The following is a 12,826-nucleotide window of genomic DNA, read 5'->3' on the forward strand; positions in this document are numbered from 1 at the left end:
TATAAAGTACGACCTATATTCAAGTGGATTTACACATTTCGTTGTCTACGATTACAATTGGTTTGTATTGTGCTAGGAATGTTATATGTAAAGAAGTACTGTTACGATAAAGATACTAATTTGGCCAGAAAGGTTTTGCGGGTCTCCGCTAGTATTTCTATAATTATCTTGAGTGAGCAATAAGTAATTGTACAGAAATGATCTGACTAGAAATGTTCTACACAAACACTATAGAATAATTACAATTCACACACAAGATATTCTATTTTCAATATAAATTGAGAATTTTTAAAAATTTTCTGGTACTTGAGAACATATTACATGAACTATATATGTATAAGAGTACACTTTAAAATGAATAGTACTAGCTTGTAAAAAATAGTTTTATTAAATAAAATTAATATTTCACTTACACTTTTATTCTTATGAAATATTAAAATCTATTATAGTAGAAAAATTCTTAATACCGGTCAATAAGTGCTATAATAATGTTTTTGACATTGACATTCTGATGGAGCTCAGCACAAGCCTTCAAAAAGCTGTTCAGAGTCTGGAGATGGAACTCATCAGGGAAAACTTGAATGATACACTCCATTAAATACTCTTGTGCTATAGCATCTCTACAGCTCACAACTTGCTCTAGGATCCCTGGAAGAACTATCTATAAAGAAAAAATTTGGGAGAGAAGAAAAAATCAAGTCAAATGATGAGCAGTGGAGATGACCAATAATGCAATAAGTCAAAAATGTGATAAAAATTTCAAACAAAAGGCAAGAACTGGAGAAAAAAGTTATGTGATAAATCAAAAAAGGGTGAAAAATGGCAAAAAAAAAGTTATAAAAACTAGAAGTGAGAATAAGAAAGAACAAATATAAAAAACAAAACAAGAGAAAAGTTATTCTTTGATAGACTGTTTAGACAGAGTATTCACGATGAGTAAACTGAAATGGACGGTAACTTCCTATTGCAAAAAACACAACTTTATTTCAACAAAGTTATAAAGCTTTGTGTATTTTATCCAAATACTGTGCTTTGGCTGGTTCTAAAAAATCTTTAGTATGTATTAATCATGAAATATTATTTATTGAATAAATTATTTCAACCTGTCATTGGGACAAAAAGTCAACTTGTATCTGATTGGCTGCTGAACATGCATCACAACACGTCAGAATTCCAACAAAGCAAAGATTCACACTCAAGTTGTTGTTAGCAGTTGTATATCTCCTGATTTTTGCACACACTTGTATTCTATTATTTTCCAATACTTTTTCAGTTTACTGCTGCAATTCCACCTAACAAAGAAATTTCCAAAGAAATGGAAGCCATGCAGGTCAATAAATTTTTATCTTTCAATGTGTTTATCAGCCTGCACATTCTGAATAATTTTATTTGTTGTCAAGGGTATTGCCATATGTATCAGTCAACATAGGGTATGATGATTACAAGTAAAATCATGAACCAGATTAAGCATTTTATTCATTTTATACCTGAAACAAAAAACTAATAAGAGCACAAAGAAACAAAATATCAATAACGTACATCATAAAACTGTATTTACAGTCCTAGTTGTCCCTCAAAAGCTGAATACTCTCTCTTAAATGATTATCAATGGACTAAAATGTCACTAAATATATTCTGGCCAAGATCAATCAATGTATAAATAGCAGGTGAACTAATCAGGTATAAGCTGATGGGTTGTCGTTAATGGCAAATATTTGACCATATCATGCACAGCAGTTAGGTTTATGACACTTATTATACAATAGCTATTTCAATTTGTAACTCTTTTCTCTATCTCTCTCTTCATTAATGAATTTTTAGCAATAAATGATAAGACATTATGCTACAAAAACTGTTGATTATTATTAAGTGTTTATTAGTCAAGTTCTGAAACTTTATCCTAGCAAACAGTTTATGATTTTAGTTTCTGACAAATGAGTTTTTATTTTAAGCTAACATCATTCTAGCAATAATCACATTACACCTGTATGCTTGCAAATGGAGATACATAGTTCCAAGCCTGTGTTGTCAATTCAGCATATTTCACATTTTATGAATCACATTTTATAAATATTTTTTTCATGAATTTAAGATAAACACAATGGTAAGGCTTGTTGTCAATAAAAATAGGAAATTTGGAAACCATAAGGTTAGAATTTTCAAGGATCTTTTACTAAAAAACCAACAATTTTTTCCAGGATTTTCATGAACTGTACAAACCCTATAGCTACCTTAATATACTGTTCTTACATTCTTTCTTATGATGATTAAAATGCACTATTCCATCAGTTCATTAATCCGGTTTTTCATTTGTTGTTTGTTATATTGCAAAACTGATACTATCTATTCACTGTTTCAGTAATAGTAAAACAATCTGAAAACTACAAATATGCATTGTTCCTACTGAATGATATGTGGGAATATTGGACATTATGTAATTAAGTATGTATTAAATAATATATACTGGGATTCAAATAATAAGTAACAATTTCAAAAGAATATTTAATAATGTTTTAGACATTCTTTAGCAAAACATTTAAAATAGTCTCATTATTCAACTTTTAAAATATAAGTGTGTGTGTGTTCATATTAGTCATTAGTTAATTTTCATGCAATTTCACCATGCATAAAAATCTGTTCGCAAGATTTTATATTAGTTTTAAAGATTGAAATTTCACTAGGATATTATCAATCTTAAAATAATACTTAACCCTGAAACACTGTATGGCTGTGACTCATTACTGTTTGAGGAACTGGGAGTTCATTCTAGAACTATATGCAGAAAAGCCACATAATTTTTTTTTTCAAAACTAAAATCATTGTATAAGATATGAAATGCACAATGTTATTATATGTTTTATTATATATCACAATTTTGCTTAAATCAAACCTGCCTTGGCAACTTATGAAACCTTGAAGTTTTTATGTATTCTCTTGTAAATGTTTTTTGTTTATGTATTCATCTTGCTATGCACAATATTATATAAACAGTACTATTTAGAAATAAGTGGAACGAAAAACATAATAAATAAATCCAAACTAAGTAATTAATTTCCAAAGCTCAATTAACACCTGTTGTAAAGAAATTATGACAGCAAAGTCTCACTCGACAGCATGTATTTATCCTATGTGAATAAAATTTATCACCTAAATATAACAAAAATAACTTATTTCCAATTAATACCCACTTCCTTTAGGAGTTCAAATTGTTCTACTAATGCACTTGATCACATTAACATTTATTATGTGAATTAATATTTACTGTCCTACATTCAATGGGACAATGCTGTTTTTTTTAAGTACAGTATACATACTTTAAAAAATAGATAATGCAGCAAGTCACAGACAAATCTTTTTATAAATATGACAAAAAAAAACATCTAAATTACATGAAAACAATTTTCAGTTTTAATCTCTTAAAAAAGTTACAGAAACAACAATTAACCTTTTTGTATTTTTCCACATCAATGCTCTCCAACTGAGACAGTCTAACCAAATTTGTCCCAACAAGCAAGCGCAGTTCTTGTCTCTCCTGCTCTCTCCTCTCCTTTTCTTTGGAGTGCCCCTGGTGTTGCATGCGCACCCACAATTTGTTCATCTCAGCAAAGTTTATGAGGATGAAATCAACAGAATCTTTCACTGTTCCAACAGTCTCAGCATGTCTAAAAACAATGAAAACAGGAAGAAGTAAACAATTTGTAAACAAGTTGTATAATCTTCCATGTATAACAAAAATCTTCAGGAGGGAAAAAACATTCATGACAGAATGTTATTAAATTATGATCATAAATGTTAATGATAACATGTTTATTATACAAGTATTGTGTGCTGCATAATCTTAAATGTTTAAATAGATCACTTAAATTTGTACCAAATGCTCAAACAGTTTATAGTTCAAGTAATTACTACTGTGATTCAATTCATTTAGTATTTATTACTTTTCCCTAGTGTATACACTGTAATTTAATAACTATTTACTTCTCTAATTTTAAATGAATAGTTTTATTTTGCTCACATATATTACTTTATTGGTAAATGAACACTTTAAGTTAAACAAAAAGATATATATATTTTATTCATTTATTTTTCTGTGGAAAAGCTAAAATATGCCCCTTATGGATGCATCATGAAGTTTTTCATAATGCTTTATTATTAAGTATATTTCATATCAGTGAAACAAAGATAATAAGTAACTAAAAAAATGCTAAAAATATGTACAATAAACTTCTACAAACATAAAATGGTGTAAAGTTGTCAAACTTTAATTATTTCTCTCTCTCTGAAATTTGACATATTGGGTACAAAAATTAAAATTTTTGGAAGGCAGTGAAGTTTTTTGTTTTTTTTTAAAGGAGAGATAGAGATAAAGGATGGAAGATATGATTGACCAATAAGTATAGTGATTTTGCTGATAAAATATTGCAATAGATTAACAAACTGTACAATACAATATTTAATAAGCAAAAATTTAAATTATAGAGTTTAACAAAACTTTTGTGAAAGCTATTCTCTAACTTTCATCTCTTATCCCATTTTTTAAAAACAAACAGGGAGATGATGTGGTAAAAGTAGAGAACTGCAGCTATTTAAATGTGTAAATTCAAATAGAGCAACATATTTTGAATTAATGTTGTTAACTAATCACAAAAGAAGTAAATATTTGCAGAAGGGTCGAGAAATTGGATTTTTTTTTTTTTTTTACAAACAAGCAAGCCCTTTTAGCTGTACCTATGTAAGTGAATTATTAATTTATTATGGAAAATACACCGAAAAATAATATATTATTGTTTATAATTATAACAACCGTTCTGTATTGAGAGTTTGAAGTACTTATTATTATCTTACTAGATAACAGATGCAACTAAATTCAGACTAACACAAGAAATAAACACAGCATTCACAGAATTTTAAAGTTTTGGTAAACAAGTCAAGCTCTAATCTCTATATGATTTCAAAAATACTTTATTTGTATGTTCCTTATATTTTGTATTATTTGTTTCTTATGCACATTAACATTTTCAGTCATTCTGTATTTTATAACTTATGATATGGCACTAACAATGGCTCAGAATTTTTATCACAACCTTATCATTTAAGTTTTCAAATTTTTCTCAAACACTTTTGGAATAGAAAAATATTAACATATTTCAGCAATCAAATTTTGCCTAAACCTTATAGAAATATTCCTTGTCAAATCTTAGCATTATTCTAAACTTTTTGGTGCATTCATAATTTTTATAGTCTTCAATTTTGTTTGGTTACAGAGCTATCGAATAGAAAATCAGACCCCCTCCTCTCACATCCTCTCTTTCACAATTCATTGATAGTTCTCTCTTACATTTCATTATATATTACCTAGAACCAATAGACAGTCGAGGTTTTCATCTATCAAATGATGTATTGTATAATGTTAAACAGAATATCATCAATTTCACTCACAGTACAAGATTCGTTCCTGTGGGAAAGTCAACAACTAGCTTGGATGAATTAGTAACAGCTCTTGTCACATAGTTAGAAAGCCAGAAAAATTTTGAGAGGTAAGGGAATTTGTCTACTTTTTGCATGTTATTATTCTATATTCTTTGATGCATTATTTAACTAAATAAAAGTTATTAAGTGCATTACTATAAAAAATCAGGCTAAACTGTCCTCAACAGTCAAGGGCAAGAAAAAAGAAGATTTGGTAAGTACTTTATTTCTTGTTTTTCATATTTATTCTTATTTATTATTATAAAAGTAACTAAAATCTAAAAATACAGATCTTTTTAAGATATTTAAGACTAGATTAGGTAAAATAAGTAATAATAATAATAATATAATTAAAATGGCTCACGAGGCACACACTCAAGCAGATAATGGATAATGTAATTCAATAGCGTAACGTGAGCTGCACATTCTTCAAGTGATTTACAACTTATAATGGCATGGATAGTAGTTAGACATGGTTCAAAGGGCAATAAAAGAATAATATTTAATTATAAATAGATATATACTGTTATGAACTTAGAGATACTTAGGATAAACAAATGTAGTTTCATGTTACAATTTGAAGTCATTCTAGAAAGAAAAGAAAGGGTAATTTAGGTTTATTTTGATTTTTTTTTAGTGGTTACGAGGTTAGTTGAATTGACCGATCCTGTTCTGAGATAGGGTAGAAAAAATAACAGACAAAGTATAAAGTTTTACTGAAAAAAAAACGTTTGAAATTGCTTTAGAAGATTTCAGGGATTACACAAGGGAAATTTGACATTTTTGAGATGAGGAAAAGTATTTTTAATTTTAACATGAAAATTATACTTAAAATATTTCACTACAAAATATGTTTTTTGTATGTGAAAGACTTGTAATATTAACTGTATATTTCATTAAAATATACACACTATAATGAGAGTTATAAGTATTAAATCTATAAAGACTTTAAATGAGTACAAAAAGGTCACTTGGGTGGTCAAATTGACTGAGCCCGTATTGAGTGAGTTAATTAGTTTTTATTTATAGTATTCATGTAATTCTTTTAGCTACATTACTCATTACTCTAATCCTGTTCACGATACCATGAAATCACAATGGATCAAAAAATAAACCAGAAAAAAACACAACAGTTTGAGCACTTTTAGAAGGCAGCTATTTCTTTATAAATTTTATATTATTTAGAAAGATTTAATATTCAAATAGTATTAAGTATTAATCTAATGTTTATGGTTAGCAGCATGGAGAGTACAGATTTTGAAAGAATCAAACACTTCCAACACGTAACTTATTGTGAACTGCATAACTACCAAAAGAGTAAGTAAAAACAAAAAACTATCAACATAGTTTTTGCTAAGTTTGAATGATGAAAAAGATGTGCAATACCTAATTGAAAAAGATTAAAAGATATATATATTATAAACTGTTTCCAAGAATTGTTTTTCAACAGTTTTTCAAATGCAAAACTTCCTTATATAATGTTTTATACTTAGAAGTGACAAAAAGTATCCAGAAAGCAAATAAAGGGGGTTAGATAAGACAAATGACAGACTTAACATAATTACTGAAGCATGTAGTTAGAGCAAATTCCAACAGTCAGTCAATAAGCATAAATATCAAGATTAGTTAATTTTATTATCCTATTTTTTCCTCTCATACTTTCTTTCACTTAGAGATAACCAAACTTAACTTTAGGGATAAAAAGCATGAAAATATATATACCTTCATTGTTATACAACAAATACATATCAAAACAGTTTTCTACAAAAAAATCACTAGTCTGTGTATTCCAAAAGTTATAATTTTTCTATATGAAAATGTATTTCCAATAGGTACTTCCCTCCACGCATAAGATTAGCTATTCTCGTTTTGTGCTGCCCTCTATATGCAAAACTTTTTTCAAAATGCATGCCACAAGCCTTCTTCATTCCTCTGTTGGAATCCAATGTTCCAACATGTCTTTCATGTAAATCGTCATGTGTCATTTCTCCATCAATAGGAGAGCACTACTATCTCGTGATGCATGTGATTCCCTTTACATGCCACTACTGAATCATCATTTCAAAATGTGGCAGAAAATGCTAGCACAGGAATATTGTGGGGGGAACGGGTGGGAAGTGTGAGAGGAGGGAAGTACCTATCGGAAATTCATTTTTGTATAGGAAAATTATAACTTCCGATAAGGTACTCTCCTTCCACTCACAAGATTAGCTAAAATCCCAGATTGAAAAGGAGGAGGGACCAGTGTGGGTGAAGAACAGGTGTATGCCCCAAAAGCATCCGAAGGACACCCCTGGAAATGAGAGAAACAGATCAGATGATCTGAGGAGGGGCACCACACCACTTCTGAACCAGGTATCTCTTTGTAATGAACAGGTGGGATCAAAACATGGCAGAATATAAAGGGAGTATATCTATGTGGGAGAGGATAGGTCAGAAATGTGATCCCAATCAGAGAAAACAGATACACTGAAATCCACGTAATGAAAGAGGGTAGTGAAGGTTGTGTTCCACGTTGTAGAGTGGCTAAGGTACGTCGGACCATACTCAATAAGTCAACTACATCCAAAACCTCACTCGCAAGGTTACCGACATCCATGCAAAGGTAGGATGAGGATCATACAATCTTCACCTCAAGCCATCGAGTCATCAATGTTTGTATAATATTGACTCCAGGAAATGTCACAGGTGAGCATTGAGGTAAGGACATGGGAATGTGTTATCTGGTTTCCAAGGGAAGTTCATAGCAAGCAATCAACCCCTGTGACTGTGAAACCAGTCCGAAACATCCACAGGTCTGTAACATCCTCCTCATTCTGAAATCTAGGGAATGCTCAGGACAGAAGCGAAATTAGGCCATGTATACCTCCAGCGACCCACAACACAGAAGACAGAGTCGAGGGGAGAAGATGGACAACCCGAAACCTATGTGAGTGGTTCACTCAACCTCCAAAACCTCACTTGCTAGGAACTGACATCCACATGAGGGTAGGAGGAGAGCACCCAATCAGAAGGGTGAACTGCATTTAGGCATCTCACTCTGGGTATGTATAACTCAGCTGGAGGATCTTGTAACTCCTTCTACACCGGCAGAAAACCACCACCCAGCCCTGAACTGATTGGTTATAGCCATCTTTGTGGAACCCAGTCAGCAGGTTGCCTCCATGGTCAATCACCCCAGCAGTTTGGAACTGGTAAATGGTAAGAACTCTCGTACTCCACTGGAAGAAGTGGTGGGGGGAAATGTGTGTTTGAGAATCCGAAGGAAATGCTACACCAGAGACAGTGCAGTGGTTGATCACAAAACCCTATTTTTAGAAGCAGAACATACTGAGAGCAATCCCCTGTTGCTTTACCCATGCCGTCCATGAGTGGTACAGTCCAGGACAGTCATTGTTAGGAAGAAAATATCACAAAATTATTCACACACTAGTGATCTTGTGATGGACAAAGAGTGTCAATCAACATGGAGTACAGTATGGATTTTTGTTTGTGTATAAATATATCTCAGAATGGTTATAGCCATCTATGTGGAACCCATTCAGTGTTCAGACAAAATACCTTGTCAAGCACCATTCTCCACAGAGCAGGAACCAAAAAGAAGTTGAAGCCAAGGTCCTGAAAGAAAAGAAAGCATAAGTAAGGACTTACCTCGTGTCAAAGCTGTGCTGAAGTCTGTTGAATAGCCACAGGTGGCAGGCAATACCCTGAGGAAGCAAAAATAACGGAGGGCAAATATTATCCGGATCAGGACAAAGGTAGAGATGAGAGAAAGAGGGAAGAGATATTGGGGAAAAGGAAGAGTGACCTTTGCGAGCTGCTGAGGTAGGTGGAATGATACAAAGTCCCAGTGACATTAAAAGCAAAAATATCCAATGTACGAAACCCGCAGCCAAAAGGAGGAGAAAATATGCCTTCAAGGAGAGGTGAAACATGGAACAGGAATAAATAGGTTCAAACAGAGGTAAAGTAAGGGCATGAAGGACCACGTTAATGTCCCAGTCCAGAAGCAACGGATGTCTCAACGGCCAACAGGGTCAGAAAGAATGGTTCAACATGGGAAGGACTGGAGAAGTGTGTTGAGAGATCCCGAGGAGAAAGAAAGAGGATTGGAACACTGGATAAAGGAGGAGGGGAGAGAAAGGGGATAACGAATCCCTCCGAGAGAACTTTATGAACCCAGACATTGGAGAGAAAATTGCTCCAATGATGAACGACATTTGACAGACAAGCTCCAATTGGGCCTGAACCTACCACGTAGTCACCAGTACTGTTGTTGATGTACCGTGCATCTTCTTGAAAAATGTCAAACAGAGGCACTGCGGAAAGAGGGGACAGGTAGAGGTTGGGAAGGAGAGGGCCACCAGATGCGAAAGGGTGGATTGTTGATAGACTGAGGCCACCAACGACTCCACAGACTCTGGAACCATGTCAGACACAAAACAGCATAAAAACAAGGCCATGTGTAGGTCCCAAAGATATGGAGCCAGTAGACGGGGCCACACCAAAACAATGTCACAGCCAAAAAGGTCCCAACAACATACAAAATATGTTTGCAGCACAAGAGCTGAAGACGACAGACAAGCCAATGTGGAAGCAAGGAGGGAGAGGATATCTACCAAAAACTCCTCAGGATTCCTGCAAAAAGCCTCAGACAGGAGGTGGAGGTACCACAAAAGGGTCATTAGGGTTAGACAAAGAGAAGAATATTAAACCTGGATAAGTTGGACATGATAATGAGGGTTCAGTCCCATACAGGTAGAACTGAAACCAACAACTGTTAGTCGAGAAAAGGAGAGTCTGCCCAATGATTAGCAAGGGTGGACTGATCCAAAGCCCTTAGGGGAGGAGGCATACTAATGCCATCCCCCAGTTGAGAGGCAGAATTTTCATCGTGAACCTGAATATAGGGGACAGGGAAAACTAAATAGGGTTTGGAAGAGGATTCATGTGAAAGGGAAGGTCGAGAATCATAGGAAACAGGAGCAAGAGACAAAACATCACATACCTGAGAGATAAAGTTAGGAAAAACTGATGACAGGAAAACAGAATCATCAGGCAGGGAATGGAAAGGTGCATCAAATTCTGGGGAGGGGGGGGGAGTAAACATTGAATCTTGTCACTCGGGCCACGTGTGAAAGGCTCTGGAGGAAGTGGGGCATTACAAGCTGGCTCATATAACGCATGATCTCCCAATGATAAATCCCTCTATAGATCGCCCACGATCAGACACGCGATGTACCCAAAGTGGTGACTGTAACGTCGGAATTCATGTGTCAAATGCGAGAAATAAGTGGCTAACACAAGTAATAAATGCTTTCAGAAATCAAATTAACTTCAAAGAAATGAAGTAGGAAAATAAAGATATTAAGCAAAAGCAAAATTGAAAGTTAAACCACTTCAATGTGATGAAATAAAGAAGATCTGCATTCAACAGCTGCCAAATGAGAAGTGATGGTTTGGTAGTAGGGAATCACATGTGTCCCATGATAGTAGTACTCTCCTATTAGTGGAGAAATTATTCATGTTTTGCATGAGAAACATGTTGGAATATTGGATTCCAACAGAGGGATGAAGAAGGCTTGTGGAATGCATTTTGAGAAAAAGTTTGCACATGGAGGGTAGCTAATCGGAAAACTTCTAGTTATGTTTAAGCATTCAACAATCTTCAATCTTGAAACTCACTAGAAATATAAAGAACATATCAATCACCTGATTTTTGAAAACTTTTGGTGTATTTCTTGTAGAAAGATCCAGTTATATAAATTTTGATACTTTTGATCTCTGTTTGAGCCATTATCTTCTCACATTATGAGACTACAGCAACATAATAATTACAACTCACTTGACAAAGACCTTATAATATAGATTTGACCTCTAGATTTAAATGAAATTTAACATACCAACCTACACATAAAATGAACCTTGTAAGTAAAAACTTGTTGCATATAAATAATGAGCAGAATATCACTTATTTCTTACTCATTGAGAAATCACCAGATATTACAAGTTTAGAATAACAATCACAATGAAAAGTAACAGAAGCAAACATAAAATACAACTGTGTGGTAATACATATTTCCAGTAACATAATCATACAAATTCCAAAATAGTTTGCATAGCAGTTCTGATGAGATAAAGACAATTAATGCTTCTGAGCAATTTAAAACTCTTTCTATCAGAATAAAATCACTTCATCTCACCAAAATACGTGAAAAGATAATTCTGAGGATGAAATCATGAAAAGTATAGTTAACTTATGTGTAAAAAGTCAAGTTTAGAGTACTTAATTGCATTTGTAAATGTAATCAATTTTGTATTATCAAATTCTCCTTTACTATTTACACAGACTAAAACATTGCTAAAATCAAAGGTACCAAACTGATGAATCAATGTATTCTAATCATTACAAGTTTTATGTTTATGATATTGAATACTCATTATTAAACTGGTATATTAAATTAGCTATATTAATTACTGAGTTCATTTTTAGTTCTGACTTATGTAGGCAATATGCTTTAATCAAAAGTTAATGATAATCAACTAACTAAAAATATTATATAACTTTCAAGTTTTTAAGATACAGTGCATTAATTGTTAGTTATGTACCATGCTTGATGTTAAACTATGTTAGCCATGTTTAAACAGAAATTTCTTCTTGATACCTGGTTTAAATGGTCCAGAAATGGGAAGAAAAAAATATATATACAAAGAAACTAAATATAAAAGCTTCAATATAATGCATTACATTTGTTTTTCGTCACACACACCATACAAAATCAGTTTTTATGAAATTTCTAGATGAGCAATAACAATACTATGCTTTAAAGTTACACCATAAACTACTATTTCCATCCAATATGTTTCTACATCCAAAAATGTTCACAAACATTGAACAAGAATGTGGTCCACTTCTTCACAAGCATTATCTAAGTTATTAAAGCATGAAGCATTATGCTATATTTAGTTTTCTTGACTCACAGTAACAAACATTTGTAGACAGTACAGCAAGCATGTCTAAGAAATCGTTGTAAAATTCACCACTGGAGGCCAGATTAGTTCCAGCATTTGAGTTACTACTCTATGGCTATTACTGTACCAGTCTTGTGGAAAACTATGTTTAAAACATTTGTTGCTTTATATACATAAAAGTTGCAAGACAAGGTAATTTTAAATTGTGTATGACAAGATATTTACATGAATCACTGTAGTAAGTTATATAGCAAGTAATAGGCAATATAAGAAGAAAAAAGAGAATACTCTCTTTCAAACTTCTAAAAGTTTATCAATTTAAAGTTTCTTATAAGTAATGAAATATTAAAAGGTGTATTTTGATTATAGTATTTTGACACTTGTG

The 12,826-nt window shown here is 32.6% G+C and overlaps 1 protein-coding gene across 3 annotated transcripts in view; it reads right to left on the minus strand.

Moving 5' to 3' along the window:
- The window catches only part of LOC106472545 (vacuolar protein sorting-associated protein 35-like), a 56,854-nt gene that overhangs the window by 17,166 nt on the left and 26,862 nt on the right, over positions 1 to 12,826 (minus strand). For all 3 annotated transcript variants that reach the window (XM_022401108.1, XM_013933197.2, XM_022401109.1), the window contains 2 exons: positions 3,446 to 3,662; positions 468 to 661 (listed from right to left, as the gene is read on the minus strand). In XM_022401108.1, coding sequence (XP_022256816.1) covers positions 468 to 661; positions 3,446 to 3,662 — 411 coding nt within the window. The remainder of the gene's footprint in view (positions 1 to 467; positions 662 to 3,445; positions 3,663 to 12,826) is intronic.

This window comes from Limulus polyphemus, unplaced genomic scaffold (assembly GCF_000517525.1).
Source record: "Limulus polyphemus unplaced genomic scaffold, Limulus_polyphemus-2.1.2 Scaffold5415, whole genome shotgun sequence".
NCBI classification, from domain to species: domain Eukaryota; kingdom Metazoa; phylum Arthropoda; class Merostomata; order Xiphosura; family Limulidae; genus Limulus; species Limulus polyphemus.